Source organism: Dermacentor albipictus, chromosome 2 (assembly GCF_038994185.2).
Source record: "Dermacentor albipictus isolate Rhodes 1998 colony chromosome 2, USDA_Dalb.pri_finalv2, whole genome shotgun sequence".
NCBI classification, from domain to species: Eukaryota; Metazoa; Arthropoda; class Arachnida; order Ixodida; family Ixodidae; genus Dermacentor; species Dermacentor albipictus.
Window position 1 is genome coordinate 54,404,207 of NC_091822.1, and position 18,072 is coordinate 54,422,278.

General features: G+C 46.3%; 1 protein-coding gene across 1 annotated transcript in view; it reads right to left on the reverse strand.

Annotated features, from left to right (window-relative positions):
- The window catches only part of Chc (clathrin heavy chain), a 55,006-nt gene that overhangs the window by 32,847 nt on the left and 4,087 nt on the right, over nucleotides 1-18,072 (reverse strand). Inside the window, exons 2-5 of the mRNA XM_065431653.1 lie at nucleotides 8,499-9,425; nucleotides 4,965-5,639; nucleotides 3,561-3,863; nucleotides 2,449-2,919 (exon numbers count right to left, since the gene is read on the reverse strand). Of these exons, the coding sequence (XP_065287725.1) occupies nucleotides 2,449-2,919; nucleotides 3,561-3,863; nucleotides 4,965-5,639; nucleotides 8,499-9,425 (2,376 nt within the window). The remainder of the gene's footprint in view (nucleotides 1-2,448; nucleotides 2,920-3,560; nucleotides 3,864-4,964; nucleotides 5,640-8,498; nucleotides 9,426-18,072) is intronic.

Genomic DNA, 18,072 nt, shown 5'->3' on the forward strand with positions numbered 1-18,072 from the left:
TTCAATGCAACTAAATTCTCGATATAATGAAGCATTAAACTTTTCACAACCTCTTGTCCATAGAACACCATGTAATTAGAACCTCAATATAATGAAGTATGTATGAGATTTCAATATAACGACATTTGTCTTCCACAGCAAAGGAATGCTGAGACAGAAAATGGAAATTGCCGTGGACACAGATGGTCGAATGATTGAATTACAAGCGTCTACTTGCAAACTCTCCTCTCAAATCGTGCGCAGCACGACAAGAGCGACCACCGAAGTGTAGCCGCATCATGTTTTATATAAATTCCAAGTGCAATAAGAGATCCTATCCCCCACACAGTTTGTGCTTTAGGTGCAAGTGAAAGTGTGCGAGGGTGAGACAAGAAAGATGGTCGCTTCATGAGTGCCCCCTTCGTGCCCAAGCAGAGGGAAAGAGGGTAAGGGGAGCTTTATAGTGGTAACATGAGAGAGCATGCGCAAAGGGTGGGGGGGAGGGGTAAGTTGGTGTGCTCAAGATTTCTGGCGCACCTCTCGGCCGTGGATGTGCATGGCTGTAAGTGCAGCTGAGCACATATGCAGCCATACACGCTGTTTTAAAGGTGATCTGCCGTGCGTGCAGAGCGATGGTGCCAAGACGGCAAGGCATCGTGCAAGCCACCTTCCCGTGCGTTTAGTGTTGGAGGTTACGTATCTCGGTGACTCGGAGCAAGAGGCAGACAAAGCATTCACTCCCCACTGCAGGCACTTTTGATTATAGAGTCGTCCCAGTGCGGGCGACACCATCAGCCAGAGCGGAGTGCACGCGAAAGCGCGGCTGGCTTCGCTTAATTCGTACAGTCGTATGTGAAGATATTGTTGACGTGGCATGTTTTCTCAGTCGAACTTGCTTTTTTTTAATTACCCAATAACTAGGAAAATTCTGGGGCCCCTTGGCCTGTAAGAAAAATCTATTGGCAACTGTAATTATTTGCATAAAAGGTCGAATTTCAACACAACGAAATTGCGATCCAACAAAGCAAATTGCCAATTTCAACTACTTTGTTCTATCGAGGTTTAACTGTACAAATATACACGAGATGTTTTAGGCTCTCATCACAAAGCCCCTGCACTCTTCTGTTTACGCTTATGTACAGCATCACTTGTACCGCTCGTGGAAGGCCCGGCCATCCATTGTTTCCTTCAAGTACACAACGCAAATGCACGCACTAATGTATCAATTTGAACATACTACACGTGTCCAGACTTGCCCGAGAGTGAAATCCATCCTCTGATGGCCGAGCGCAAACTGTGTAGGCCACCGTACGCACAGCACGCATTCCAGCATGCTGTGCACCACCTCGTCTGCTCTTTCACTGCCTCCACCCAAGGTGCCGAGACACTCCCATTGGTCCAGGGCAGAGGACAACATGCCACGCGCACTTCCTGCTTTTTGCTCTAGCCACGCAGCGGTATCTGTGCTCCCCTCCAACCTTTCACCTGCATTGGCCTCCTCTATTCTCCATTCTTCTCCCCTCTTGCCACACACAGGCAGACATTTAATTCGAATGCATTAAAACATTACCAGTGAAGTTGTTTCCATGTTCTCTTTTACGTGCAAGCATTACTGGCTAGCAGCGGTAAAACAAACTAGAGCAGAGGATGAGAACACCACTGCGCAGTTTGGTACAACATACTAAAAAAATTTATCATACATTCTTCGCTCGTTACGACAGACCCACGTACAACAGACCTTCGGATATAACGGACTATATTTTAGCCTTAGTTTGTTCTACCTATTTTATTAATGCAACCAAGTTTGCTTTTATCGGACCACGCTACAACAGACTATCAGCTACAGCGGATGAAATTAGTGCCAATTTTCGTCAAAATTGGGCGCATAAAACGGACTGCAACATTTTTTTTTTTTACTTTGGACGTTTGTCACTCGCTCTTTGCAATAAAGTCAGACATCGCAACGAAACTTGCGGAAGTGAGACGTCTTGGATTATCAGGGTGACTATCATCATCAGTACTATTATCATGAGTACATCATGACTATTATGTATCAGTAGACTATTACAATGTGAAAATATATTTTCATTAAAGTACTGAATATTTTAAAAATTATTTACTTGCAAAGTAAGTGCAAGTGTTCTGAAGCTGCGAGAAAAGAAAAAAGACGGCATTATACCACCACCACAGCTCGTGGGAGGAGTTTCTTCCCAATGTTGGACTATGACAGCATGCATTTTTCTGGTGTGTTGCCTGTAGGCAACACTCATCCATAAAGGGCTAAGATCCTCAGACCAATAGACGTAGTTGCAAGTGTCATCTGCATGTGCTGCAGTTTAACCAAGAACAAGTATCAACTTGGCCAATTATCAGTTACATTGCAAAATAGAGACGCGCTAGACAAGCTTGCGTCGTCCAATCCTATTGCGCAACTGCGACTGCAACTAGGAGTCCGAAAGCGTAAGGCACCTTTTGGACGTAGATCTCGATGTACTTCTGCAGGGAGTTTCGGTACAGGTAAAGGACGAGGTCGTGGACGAAGTCGAAGCGGTCGCACACTATGATCAGCGGCAGCTGGTCGGTGAGCTTGGCCTCCTTGAGAAAGTTCTTGACCCGCTCGGCGTTGTAGCAGTTGCTCTCGCGGCAGATGCGCTCCACCTCCTTAATCTGGCCAGTCTTGCAGGCAGCTTGGATGTACTTGAAGTGGACCTCCGGGTCCTGGCTGAAGTTGACTATGGAGCCCAGGAAGTAGAACAGGCCCTCGTAGCTCTTGAACGACTCGAACAGGTCAATGAGCGCCGTGGTGGTCAGCTGCTCGTGGTACTTGGTGGCCACCTGCACACAGATCTGCAGGTTCTGCCGCAGGTTGTGCGTCAGCATGGCCCGCAGGCACTCCAGGGAGTCCTCCACCGACAGCGAGCCAAAGTAGTTCACCAGCCACTGCACACACAAGACGGCAACGCATCAACACAGCGATTCACACACTGCAGGTAAAGCAACAAAAAGCTGCACACTGCAAGGTACCCTAAATTGCATCCACACTGCATAAAGTTGTGGTACAGAGACATCTAAATGATGATACCCACCCTTCATTCCAGTTTTTATCAAGCTGAAAAAAAAAAAATACCTAAGAGAGAGGAGGGAGCAAGATTTTCAAGTGTGCAGCTGTTAATACTAGTACCACCTAAAAGATCTTCCAGTTCAAGCCACGGTCACCTGATAGCATGCATTATCAACCGGACGTCTGCAACGAACACCTCACTCTTCCTGGCTGCAGTGATACACTGAAACAGCATTCCAGAAAGGTTTCCTACACGAACCGCTAACCATTCCAGTTCCGGGAAAAGTCAACAAACCATACCGACTAAACTTGCAAACTACTACACTTTCTCTTTCCTTGATTCCCAAATTACCATCCCAGTACAATCTTGCACTATCATTTCTGCTTTAGTTCAACAAACACCATACTACGTTGTTTCCAGACATTCTGCGTACAATACCCCAGAGTCTTTAAGGAGAAAATAACCGACAGCCAATCTGCAATAAAGCGCATGGACAACCCCTTGCCAGTGCCGCCTCACCTCGGCATTCAACAGGTGGGTGTGCACAATGGCGCGCTTGATGTCGTACAGGTCAGTGTAGTGCTCCAGGGCCCGCTGGAGAAGGCCCGCCTTCTCGCAGAGTTGTGCCACGTGGGCACGGTCGTAGTGGGTGAACATCTGGTTGCCCAGGATGGCATCGGCCACCTGGGGCGCCGTCATGAGGTTCATCTCCAGGAGCCGCGTCTGGAGGTGGCTCTCCGAGGGCCTGTTGTTCTTCAGGGCATCCAGCAGGAACGCCGTGCACTGCTGGACTAGGTTGGACTCCATGAACACGTCCACAATCTGCACGTGGAGGAGCGGGGCGAGAGCAAGATAAAAAAAAACTCGAAGAACAGCTCGTGCTCAACTTGAACACACCTTCCTGCCAGACCATTTTACTAGTGGGTCACGGCCAACAAGTCACTGTTGCTGCTTCCAACAGCAAGACTAAAGGGTAATGTTTCCTATGCGGTAGAGTCTAAAATATGTGCTACTCAAGTTCAGACAAAGCTTCAACAACTGCAATGCAGCAAAGCCACACTTCAGAAATTTGTGCTTACATCCACTCCTAAAGCAAAACGGAACGCAGTGAAAGAAAAACCTCTCCGATACAGAAGCAGCTGACCAGTTTTCCAGACTTGAGGTGCCATTCCATGCTTCGTCCGATTTTTCCCATATACACGATCAAATATTGCTGTCTCGAATGACAAGTCTGGCTGCATTTCTCGTGGCAGAGCGATTTGATGGACTTCCCAGTGACATTTGGAGCTAAGCCTGATCATAAAGCCACTACGTTTATTGATTGTACTATCCAGATGAAAATTTTCAGGAAGTTACACTTGCACTATGTGAGCCTTAATTACAATGACAGTATTACAGCTCAGCTAACAGTGGCTTATCAAAAACAATGTGCCAGCATAGGGTTCATCACGCATACAAGATGCAACTGAATAATAAAAAAAAAAAAACTCATCTTCCGACACTCTCAACCGAATTTGTGGGCTGCTAATGATCTGTAGTTGACTGGTTCCAGAATTCCACACTCAACTGCATGTAGCGTGAGCACCGGACTGCACTTCAGAACGCAGAACACTCTAGTTGCGAAAAATGCGAGCAAACACTGCCCCTCTATAGTGCGACACCTACCAAAAAACTGCACTGCTGAGCTTCCTGGGTGTTTCTGCAGCCTTGCAGACTGGCACGCTTTCCTTCTACACTGCTTCAAGTGCGTTGTCCTGACTGTACTACTCCATGCCACATATCTCAAGACCCTACGCCCCCATGCTCCTGTATTATCCGTCTTAAGCACTTGGTGTAAAAAAAAAAATGCTTGACGTTTACACAGTGTCCCTTTAATATAAAACTGTTGGATACAACTGCGATAATCAATCCCCAGCACAGCACCTGGTTGATGTCGGCCAGGGGTTCCTCGTCTTGCACCAGCATCTGGGCAAAGGCAGTGCCCTGGTCGGGGCTGAGGCGCATCACCTGGCGTAGCAGCAGCACGTAGTCTGGCGTGTAGCCCACCTTCTTGGCATACAGCACAATCTTCTGGAACTGGCCTGTCTCGGCAAAGCACTGGATCACCTTGGCTGGCACATTGGCACGCAGGTAGACGGACAGTGCCAGCGTCGGGTCCACCTGCTTCACGAGGTCACCGAGCTCTTCGCTGCACTCGAGCTTGTCGTCCTTGAGCCACTTCTCAAGCAGCTGCTTGCGGCCCTGCTGCAGCACGGGCCGGCACAGCTCTAGAGACTCGTACTTGTTCAGCTGGCCCTGGTCGAGCAGGATGCCGAAGTACTGCAGCAGTGGCGAGGTCTGCCCTGGCTGGTTGGGCACCTGCTGGAAGCGCTGGATGGTCTGGGGTGTACGCAACACCCCGCGCGGTGCGTTGGCCGCCACCTTGGCGGCCTCCGAGTACTGGCCGCTGCTGAACAGGGCATTGAAGCGCACCACAAAGAGGTCCTCCGCGCCTGACAGGTTGTTGCGCACTGCCATGCGCAGTGCCAGATCCGGGTTCTGGAGAACGTTTGTGATGTAGGGGATGATGTTTTCTTCTTCCACGCTCACTGAAAGGACCTGCAGATGCACACACCAAACATGAGCCTCCTGTCAGTTGAAAAAAAACCAAGAGCAACAGGCCACAAGTGCATGAAAGCAACCAAGAGCTGCATTCTCGGTCTGTCACTTTCAAGGATGTCACTTGCAGTGCTCGTTCAACGGATAACCCAGCGGACATCCCGCCCTGAACTCGAATGAACAATCATTGGCAATGTTACACCAATGAGATGCTACATCACATAAAAGTCAAGTCATTCTGCAAGAATTATCAGTACATAATACGACCCTATGTTACACACTCAAGGTGTGTCCTATTAGCACAGCGCAAAAATGAGGGTACCTGTCATACCAGAGTGCAGGTACCTCAATTGCCAGTACAATCAGCTGACCACACTTTCATGGGCTAAGGCTCAAATACCAAATCTTTAAAATTCACATCAAAAAGTAGTTGTTCAGATAACTTAATCTGACATTGCAACACTTATTTAGCTTAAAGCGTAACACAGCCAAGCCAAAATAATGGCCTCCAATATGCACACATCAGCGCTACAGGTGTTCATACCAATCACTAGGCTTCTGTGCATATAAATCTTTTGGTTCGACGCCAAGTTAAAGTGAATGGTAATTGGTGGCATATGATTTCTACGCGAATGCAGTCGAACCTCGATATAACAAAGTTGTAATTGCAGCAAAAAACTTCGTTAAATCGTGAATTTCATTTATTCCAGGTTTCAAAGTTTCAGCATTAAAAACTTCACAAATTCCCAGAGCATTCCGGGTAAATAATATCTTCTTTCTAAGCACTTATAAATAAATCGCAAGACGGTTGGGCCATAATGGCCACGCTATGAGCGCCAGCGCGTGCAGCGTAGATCGCACCAAGAGCAATGCATTGACATGGCTCGCAGTACCCGAGATTTGTGTGTGTTGCGTCATACAGGGCCACGAATCTCGGATGCCATGGCTGACCACGCTTAATGGCTGTAGCCAGTATCCCCAAATTAAAAACAAGTGTAAAAACATACGAATATTAGTCCCAAGGCAAAAAGAACAGCCAGTTTCACCATAACGATGGGGCATTGATAGGGATAGCAAGGACACTACACGAAGTAAGGTTTGTATACATGTGGAAACAACAAAATGTGCGTGAAGGCACTATCCACTTCGGTTCGCCACGGAGAGATCGCCCCCGAGATCAGCCACGCACGGACTGGCACGAGGAGGAGAGGGCAGACAGATGCACGTCCCAGCCCGCATTCCCCCCCACCCCAGTGCATGCTTGATCACGTGACCGCAGGTTCACTCCCTCCCCATCCCTCTCGTGCAGAAGGAATCCTCGGCCGCCCTGTTTCTCGGAGCTGTTTACCAACACCACAAATAGCGGAGCCCTGTCTCCTGCCCACACTGTCCGCGGGCGCCCACTTTGAGAGCAGTTTTGCCACTCGCGCTGTTCATGCACGAGGATGCTTGAAAGTTTTTTGCTAGATTTACTGGCCATACAGGCTCCAAGTACATGATTGAAATGGCCAAAAACTTCATTAAATCGAACTGTCACGAAATTACTTCGTTGAATTGCAAATACACGGTTTTCAACGCAACTAAGCTCGCTAGAGGAAAATAGTTTGTTACAACGCAAATTTCATTAAATTGAGGTTCGTTATATGGAGGTGAATGTAGTTCAAATAATGGGATTTGCAAAAAGCATTGACATATGCACCAGATGTTGAGCAGACCCACCTCGGGAATCTATCTTCCATGTGCTGTTTTTCAGGTATGTTCATGCAAAAATACAAGTTCCATTTTTTTCTTCATTTTTTTTGCAATGCCAGTGGCACAAAATTTATTTACAGGCTTTCCTCACTGTTGCAGTTCAGTACTGTGCTTGCAATTCCATCACGGTCAAGATTGCAGGAACGTTTCGAGAGTTATCAAGATGTTTCAAAGTGTAATCTTGACTGCAATGCCAGCAGTTAGGCTCCTTAAGCTGTTCTGCTCAGTAAATGCACAAACAAACTTGTAGGCCCGCTTGCCACTTCTGTAACTCTCAGTCGTGAGCATTGTCTCAGGCTTGATCACCAATGAGCAGTCAACTTCCGGCAACAGTTTGCCGCCCACGACACCATGCTTTTGGCTGTCAGGAGCTGCTTCACCTGGTCCCGGTGAAGGAAGTTACAGTACTCAACAGAGATATATTCACTGCTGCCATATGGCTCTCTCAGGAAGCCGAGAAACTATCTCGCCAGCGAAATCAAAAGTACAGGAGCCAGGCTGAATGGTGCCTTCTGTACGGCCACCATTTGTAACGACATCGTGAATGTGGATCATGTCTGCGAAATTGAGTCTGACACCTTACGGCATCAGAGCCTTCAGTAGGCTTACATTGGTTCACTAGAGAAGGTGGTGGTGTCGTAGGACTGACGTTAGAATAATTGGGCAGGTGCAGAAATCGGGTCAATGACTAAGTGAACTCGTCTTTGGCTTGTCATAGCTATAAGCCCTGCATTGCAACTTGCGCACCGAAAACAAGATTGTCGATAATACAGATTTTATACATGTTATTGAATTCACATTCATACGTATTGACTACACTGGAAACATTTAACGCTGAAATGCAAGCCCAAGTGAATATTGAACAGCAGAATATTCTATAGAATTTTCCAAAGTATTGAATATTCACAAGCCTACCAATTACATAAACTTTCTTTTTGAACATGTGCACAGATGTCCATTGCATTGTCTGCACACCCATGCATATGCAATGTTTTCAGTGTGATAAATAGCATGTGTAGAATGCAGCTAGTCACTACATGACTGCGAAACAAAGAAAAAGGCACCCTTTAAAAGTGTGAAGAAAGCACAAATGTGCAACCAGCCCACCTGTCCCTTGCGGTTGACACCGATGATGCCCGAAGTGGCCTCGTGGGGCGCGGTAACAAAAATAGTGTCGGCCGAGATGCGGTTCATGTAGATGCAGGTGCCAGTCTCCAAGTCGTACAGGTGCACGTAGCCGTACTTCGTAATTAGGAACACCACGTCGTGCTTGGGGCTCATTTGCATCGCCACTGGAAAGTCGTTCTGCGCCTCGGGCGGGAAGAACACGTCCACTGCCTTCTTCGGGTATGCCTGATTGCCGGCCGCAGGCTGGCCAACCTCAATTATGTGCAGCTTGCCGCCGTGTGGGGTCCGCACGGCAAAGCAGAAGAGGGTCGAGACCTCAGTGTTGCCCTCCTGCTTGAACTGGGCAAAGGCGGCGGCATGGCCCTCGATCGGCTGGCTCACCTTGCGCTCCATTGAGTAGAGCTGCATGGCCCCGGCCACTCTGTTCTGCTGGGCCGAGATGCCAATCAGGAGTAGCCATTGGATCTTGGCATCCGTCCGGTAGTTGATGATCTGGCACCCGCTGAGGCTTGAGTGGCGGTCAAACATCTTCTGCGGTTGAGAGTCCCCCTCCATGCTCCAGTGGTAGACGGCCCCTTCTGTGACCAGAGCGATGGTGTTGACGTTGATCCATTTCCAGAAGACCACGTCCTCTGTCATGGTGTGTGCTTTCACTTTGCTCTTCATCTCAATGTTGAAGATCTGTAGGGTGCGCGACGCCTTGAGGGCAATGACTCGTGAGGCGGGGTTCATGATAGCCGAGTCGGCGGAGATGGGCCGCCGGATGGGGTTGGTCGGGTTGGCCATATCCACAATGACCACCTGCGCGGCGTCCCCAACTTTCTCCCGGACGCAGATGAATTTGTCCGACTCCATGGTGAGCGTGTTGAAACCCACGTTGGCTGCATTGATCCCTATGTTGGTGAGCTGCAAAGAACAAACGCACAATGGCCAACTGTCACTGCAAGGTGAATGGCACTGCTTGCAAAGTAATTTTAAGCACTGTTATAGGTGCGGCTGATTAGACACCAAGAAGCTGCAGGAGAGCTCCTTCAAGCTGTTCTGGTGTGTATCCCACTTTTGCGCTTTCTATACTCAATTCAGCAAAACAGAAATTGTAAAGAGGGAATAAACCTGGCCTTGCCTACAAAGTCCAGGTCAATGGCAGAAGATGCCATGGTATTTTTTAAACAGGGTACCAATTAAAATGTAGCCAATAACATTCACCCATACAGCATACCCCATGAACAAAGGGTGAAGTAACTAAAATTTAATTCTGGGATTTTACGTGCCAAACCCTCAATATGATTACGAGGCGCACTGTAGTAGAGTGCTCTGGATTAATTTTGACCACCTGGGGTTCTTTAACATGAACCCAATGCATGGCACACAACCGTTCTTTTTTGCCCCCAGTACAATGCAGCCGCTGCAGCTGGGATTTAGCCTGAAACCTCAAGCTCAGCAGCACACCACCATTGCAAGTTTAAAACCAAACTTCATGCACGATTTCTGGTGCATGAAAGCTCGCGTCCAAGTGCTCACACCTCACGAGGTATGGCGGCTGGAACCTACAAGACTTGTGCACACTTAACTCACTATTTTCACCTTGCATTTTTTGTGTTATTTTGTTGTATATGTTTGTGTGGCAGCCAGAACACCAACGTTTGTCTGCAGATGATGTCTGTGCTCGTGCCTCGCTTCAGCGCCTACAAACTGTCCCACATTATCTGCACATGTGTAGGCACGCAGGCACAAGCTTTCGCATACCGGAAAGCGTAATGTTAGTTTGGCCATTTATGTTTTAGCGCCGACACAACGGCCATAAAGATTCAACACTGACAATCGAGCATGTCATGATAAAATCTAGAGGTTGGCAGGTGCATGATGAAACTCAATCAGGGTTGCCGATTAGAAATAGGCAAAGGTCAGCATTTGGTCAGCTACCATTGACAAGAGGCAGCTGGGAAACTCATTAAACACTGCTGCAGTCATCAGGCACAAAGCAACAATGTACAATGCACACTGTTCCAGACCACGTGATAAGAGCCCCCAAAGGAAAGCAATAAAGATAAGCAGGAGAGCAGTCGGTTATCAGGTGTGCATGCAATAAGGCAACACTGTCCTATCATGCTGAAGTAGAAATTCAGGTTAAGTTCACTACCGCCGATAAGGTGCTGCAGCATATCTACAAAGTCCAGCACACATACCAGCTAGAGGAAAAGTCAAGATTTCCCAAAACCGTTAACCATTAGGCATACGCCAAACTATTATTGCTAGATCAAAACTGTCATGGTAACCTTCGAGCCAAGTCCTCATGAACTCTGAACACTGAAGAAATGTAGTAGTCAGTGGCACAAGGACGTTGAAAACATGGCCACATTGAGACTGGCTGCAAGAATTTTAGTAGCTTTGCCAGCAGCGAAGCAAATTCCTCGTGGTGCTTACAGTTATAACACGATACAAGCCGCCCATACTGGTCAGAGTTAACTGGGGCATTCTCAATGACTGCAACCAGATGGTTGCAGTGCTCTGGGAAATGTGTGAACTAACAAACACTGTTGGTCCAGCATTTGTCCAGTCGCATTTTTTTTTGCCTTTGTCCTAATTTTTTCGTTGTGCTCGTTTCGCATCTTTATAAATGTGACCTATAAACAGGCCCAGAAATACAGCTATTAGAAAGCAGGTGCAAATTAACACACACACACAGAAAGATGAAGTACAGACTGAATGAGTATGTTAATGTGCATCCCTCTCTAGGAGCATGATCCAACTCAGCGGACAACAGAGAGAATAAACATTTTCATTGGGTGAATGCAGCTTTGGAGAGGCGTCCTCATTGAGCTCTGGCCACATCCTGAGCCCTCGCAATCAGAGGTACAGATCACAAGGACTGCAACATTTTGCAGGGATGGATGCTCGGAGCTTTTAGAGCACAGCTTTTCAACATCCATTCATGCGGCGATTGGCAGTTTTACCAAGCAAACAAGCACAGCGGAAGGCGAAATTTAAGGCAGAGCGCAGAGGGGATGAAAGACACAAGGAGGAAAGTGGAGGAGCAGAGTGCAGCTGAACCATGAGGGGTATGGCAAAAGCGCAAGAAAAGCGTCGTGGGGCACCAGCGCCTATTAGATGGCACCAGAGTAGCGTGCATCATCTGGGAGGTCTGCCAGCAGTGGCTGCTGTGAATCTCGCTCACGCACTGGTTCTCACAATCTCCAGATTAGCAAGGCAGTCGCGCCACATTTTGCTCCATTTGAAACATGAAGGAGACTAATTGTCTGCATCAGCCACGGAGGAAGGAAAGCGTAGGAGAGGCCCCAGCCAACACGGACATGTTGGAGAAAGTGTGGCGGAAGTCACATGCTGTTTTTATCAAAGCACTGGGAATGATACCCCAAACGTGCATGTTACCATAGTAACCACACTCCTGAACCTCTCGCTGCTGCTCTAGGCCTCTGAAAAGTGAGAAGTTTTCTCGCAGCACATTCTGTTCACGAGACAAGCTGACTTTGGAGCGTGGTGTGCAAGCTTGAAAATTGTGTTTTGAGGGTGAGTGCGAGTGTCAGTCAGCAACAGACACTCGAGTAATCATGGCGCATGTCAGTCGTCAACGGGCCACAGAGAAGCACAGGGGCGCATCTTCACTAAAACTGTTACAGAAGTGTCGTAGACATTCTGACACACGTCAGAAGCACATTTCCAGCGGTTCGTAGTAATGGAAGTTCGAAGCTCGCGCCTATCTAAACCAACGAGCCGATTGAAGGCGTGAAGGGAAAAGGCACACCACTATGGCTGCACTATCAACTTAAAAAGCGCAACGTCAAGGCCTCTCCTATTTTGTTTTTTTCCTCCATGGCGCCAGCCAATATATTGCGTAATGAAGCCACATATAAAGCTGTGTGCAAACTTTGCATTAAGGAGTATCGTTAACTGTTGGCAAGTTGTTTGCTACATTATTTGCATCTTGTGAAAGAGGGCGAAGCGTGCAACGTATGCTATGGTAGTTCTGTACATTACAGGTGAGAATGTGAAGCATTTTACAAGTACTGAAAGGCATCACTCTCCAACCATATAGAAAAGAAAGATCAATTATGACCATCAGATCAATTACGACCACCTAGGATTCTTTAATGCACACCTGCAGTTCAGCGCATGAGCACTTTGGCATAGAAACCAACTGCAATGCGGCTGACTTGGCCAGAAACAGTTGCTCTACTATTTGAGCTACACCAGGAGGTTATAATATCACATGGCGAGGCAGAATTGACAACTAGAAGCGCTGGGAGCCTGAATGTGGTAAATCAGTAGTGCGGAGACCTGCAAGATCGAGAGAGCTTTGCGAAACGAGAAAAACTGCCGTTCACCCGACAGCAGCACAATGCTACTAGCACCGTACTTGGCAATATGCTCTATTTCACACAGCACATGCAACACCGTGGAGGTAAGGAAGACTTTTTTGATGTGGCTGGCATTCTGTCTAATACTAGCAATTATACTGTTGATTATTTATGCTCTGTAACAAATGAAAAATAAAAGTTTTCATCCTTCAAAATGAACAAATGTAATGAACACTAATACGTTTACATCATTCAGCCTATCATTATGTTCCTTTCCCGGTTTTTACTTTTGCAGCCTGTCGCAGCAGCCTTACCAGCTTACCGGCTAGAGCACACTGGTCAACAATTTTGATGCCCAAGCTTCTTGCGTAGCTTCCACAGCATCGTATGCCATGTATGAAACAGTACAACTCCATGCTACTGTCAAGTCTAACTTCTCTTGCTCTTTCATGAAACTTCGCCGACTCAGTAAATTCCTGCAGACCTTATTCACCAACCTCATGCGAAACAGTGAAATACCATGCCCACTACTGTGCCAAAGAGAATGATGAATTGTCAACAAACAGTGTGCAAGTTGCCATGGCACAACTATGGTGCGCAACCATGTAAACCTTAAATTCTTGGCAGTAACACAAAACCATGGAAACAATGCTTGCATCAGCAAGTCGCAGCATGTAGTGAAACAAATTTCAGGAGAACTAAAACTGAAGTGAATACGAGATTTGGCAACTAAAGAAAGCAAACAAGTATTTTTTGCCGCAAAAAAAAAGAATGCCAAATAAGCAGAACACTAGACATGACCCAGTTTTGCCCAGTGCTTGCTGCTGCATGATTCACCAGCAAAGCTAGCCACAACATAAGAAGCATAAAAGGCTGCAGGCCGCATACAACAAAAATGACAGACACCAGCAAGAAGAGATGCATTCATTTTGTCAAACCACTTTGCGACTGTTCCCTAGGCAACGTTTTCAAAAACACATGCGCCATTTGTTGTGCGGCCTCATTATTCATGAACACCCCCCCCCCAAATAGCTATGTGCACACATCCTCGAGCGCAATTGGGTAATCTAGCTGCAACATTTGTCACACGAACATGGGTGTCCAATTGGGCTAGAGGGGGCACAGACAGCCTGTGCAGCTGATACCCTAGTGCCCTCCCGCCCCCCAGTGTGCAAGGAGAGCCTGCAACCCGAACCGTCCACCAAGGAGGCGGAACACTGTCCCCTTCCAACGCACTGCGACTGCATGTAGGAGGCAGTGATGATGCAACACGCTTCCAAGCATTCACATCTGCAAAGGCAGACATGTTGCTGTTGGTGCTCGCCTTGTCAAGTGTTTGCCCCTCAGTTCTCAGCCATGTTAAGCTGCAAAGCTGCTTTCCATCTTCCGAGTCTCATAACTAACAGCTGAGCAGCTGCCCACCCCAGGACGAAGTTACAGCACGTTACCAGCTGCAGCCAACCGAACAGTGACCCACAGCTGCTACAAGCACCACCTGGGTTCACATGAGCCGAACCATGCGGGCGACTCGTCTAACCACTTTTGCGCATGCAGTCAAATTAGCAGTAGGAGGTTAAACATTATAAGGTTGGAATGATGCTTCAGTTATGCCAAACCTTTTACCACAACACATTATCCTTTCCTAATGCTTGAATAACTTGGGATACCTCACAAACAATGATGTTTAAGCCACTGTAATGGACAATTGTACACTGCATCCTCAATCAAGGAGAAAGGAAGCTGGAGATAAATGGACTGCTATTAAACAACCTTAAAAAATGAATGCGACTACCAGGAAGGCTCAGTGGGTAAAGGGGGGGAGAGGTTGCAAAGCGGCATCACTGAAGCGACACTATGAAAAACAGACGCCATCCAAAAATGAAAAGGTTTGCTTACTCTGCTGCCTTGCTCTCCCGATGATAAGTTAAGCGACAGATCACCGATAGATGCACCATATTTTCTGAAGCTACTGAAGTTCTGCCTGGAAAACACATACTTTGCATTTCTGGATGTGGCCTACAAACATGTGCATGGAACCATGATGCATGTTTCAATTTCACTTACGGTGGCAAACCTTGCCATAAAGTCAGCGGAGATATGGGCTTTGACTTCTTTCGACTGCCCCCTAAAGATTTTTCTGCGCTATATTCATTGACTTCTTTCGACTGCCCCCCTAAAGATTTTTCTGCGCTATATTGATTGACTTCTTTCGACTGCCCCCTGAAGATTTTTCTGCACTATATTGATTGACTTCTTTCGACTGCCCCCTAAAGATTTGTCTGCGCTATATTGATTGTTTTTGCATCATCAAGGAAGCTTTTGAGACATTCTTGGCGCATCTGAACAGCATAGGGACATCAGTTCAGTTTACAAATGAAAGATCTCTGGTCTTCCTTTTCGAGACATGCTGGTAGAAAGGAAAAACGGCCGCCTTTCTTTCGGTGTTTTCAGGAAGGAGACATATCAGTCGCTACTTGCATTACAAGTCTATTTGCCCAGCCTAATACAACAACTCAGTTGCTTTTTTCGCGATAGAAATAGCACATAGGATTTGCTGCAGTGAAGATGACCATGCCTCTGACTTGTTCAAAATACGCAACAAACTTTACGGTTGCCGGTACCGTTAGTTTTATTCCTTCCGTAGAATGGCGCACAAGAAATGGCGCTTCGTTGTGCATAGTGCGGCCCCAGGCCCAAGCAGCCGTCCCCTATGTGCCAGGGGTCAGTGAGGCGTTGACACAGGTTTTGCGGACATTTGATGTAGACATGGTGCATGTTCCCGCCCATAAACTGAAGCATGAACTGATGCACTTGAAAGACCAGCTCACAAAAAAAAGTTACCAGGCATTGCTTACGGACTTCCCTGGACAGACTGCGGCATGTTTATATTGGCAAGAGCGGAAATCTTGAAAAACGGCTGAAGGACTATATGAATGACGTCAGAAAGAACAATGTCTCCAAAACACTTGCGGAACACAACAAGCATAATTACAAAAGCAGGAAACTGGCGTTCCCATCAGTATCTAGAATCTCTAATTCATAAAATGAAAAAAAAAAAAAACGCCACACAGGAATGAGTGCAATCTTTCACTTATTCACACTAGGTGCCTTGGTCACGCACTATAATGAACATAAGCTTGCCTTGTCGAGCCACCTCTTTGTGAGCAAGGCTTCTGTGCAAAAGCTGAAACATTTTGGTTTTTTTTTTTTAACTATTTTTGGTCAGCATCTCTGCTTTACTTTTTCAATATGCCTCCTCCCGACCAGACAAATTATCGTCGAACCATTGATTACCTGAAGTAACACTAAAAAGAAGTTAGGCTTTTTCCAGTATAGCTCACTATACTGGAAGAAAGCTTCAATACTAGAAAGCCACTCTTACAGGTTGAGCAGACTTGATAAGCAGAACAGCCTCAACAGTCCCACACAAATTCACAGCACTATAGTATTTCTGAAATCCTGTTTGAGTCTGGGTAATCGGCCGAGATATATAGCATTGTATGTGAAAGAAGCAAAAGATTGAAATTTGCAAGTTGAGAACATTTACTGTGCACATCATCCCAAACATGGCAAAATACCTCGAAATGTGCAAAGCCACAGGGGCACTAGATTTAAACCAGTTTTCTTTCAATGGAAGCTTGGCCACTGCTCTAGTAATCAATCCATTTCCACAAAAATTAACGAAATCAAGTTTTGAAAGAATACTTCGTCATTGTAAAATGATCTGGTGCTTCTCTTTAGTGTCCCTCTTAAGGAGATGAAACAAGAGATGCTGTTATATGCTCCAGTTTTACAATGTTGTATGCATTCTTCCGAATGACAATGACATCCTTTCCTCACTAAGCCCTTGCACAAATCCAATTTGCTTGCAGAGCCATCAGAGAAAGTTGTAGCTCGCAGAGCCACAGCAGATTATAACACTAAATTATGCCATCACTTAGGGAACCCGGCCCCTTAACTAACATATCAATTTACCCCCTAGCAATGGCCATTTGTGCTGAAACATGCACATTTAGCCATATTGAATTCTAGCTCTCATATAGAAGCATTGATAACTTGAAGCCCCAGCTTGTCTTGGTCAAGACCACACCTGACATGTATGTGCCCAAGATGCTCATTGCCTTTTCTTGAGCGCATATGTCGGGCATTAGCTTGACCAAGTCAAACACAAACTTCAATTTAAAGGGACATCAAGGCGAAACAATGAACCAGTTTAGACTGATCAAGTAGCCTTTGAAAGCAACTCCATTTAGCGATTATAGGTTGACTATTAAAAAAACCAATGGAGGCCAAAGTTTCATCTTCGCACCACAACCCGAATACTGGTACATAAATGCGAAGTCATGGATTTCAAAGTAATTATTTTTTTCTTGCATTTTGGAGGCATTAGCGCCATAAACTTGCGAAGTGCAGTATATGGCTTCTTTAGAACACAATGTGGTCTATCTTTACCACTAAATAGTTACCTAGGCCCTGGCAGACACTATCGAAATCCACGACATCACGGCGTGCGGGAACTAAGGTAACGTCACTACCCATCGTTCGCGCCTTCTCACAGTAAGAGTGGTGTTCCTAGTATTGTGGAAGGGTGATCTCTTAGGCATGAAAGATTTACGAAGAAGGCTCAGACATACACTACTGACATACCTTGCGCATAATTTCTAGTGACAACGCTACAAAATATAATCCACACAAATTTTTAACACCTGTACATGCCCCGATGATGTAAAAAAAAAATGAAGGAGATTTTCTTTTTGTAAGTCTACATACATAGAAATTTGCTTATACAGATCTCACAAACGTATTCAGAGAATCTATTGTGCGAAAAGATGTTAGCACTGTACACTCCATAACACTACAAATGTTCAAGAATTTATCCACAGCAACTTACGAAGCACGTTGCAGAAACTGGCTTCCTTTGACAATGCAAACTTTCCACACAAAGGAACAGAGAAAAGTGATGCAAAGACTTTACGGTATTCACGCAAAGAATAAGGTAAAAGCACATAGAGACACTACTTGTAGAGTTAACACAGATTTTCATCACGTCAGAATTGTCGTAATTGCATCCCTTCCTTTCATCTACATTTGCACTTATTCATTCTTGCACATTTCCGTTTGTGTTTCCAGGAATTGTGTTGCAAGCAAGGCGAAAACAGGATCGTTAAGCGCTTCCATGTTCGAACTGTACAAACCATGTCTGACTGATCGCAGATAACACTGCTGTAGCTTAAATG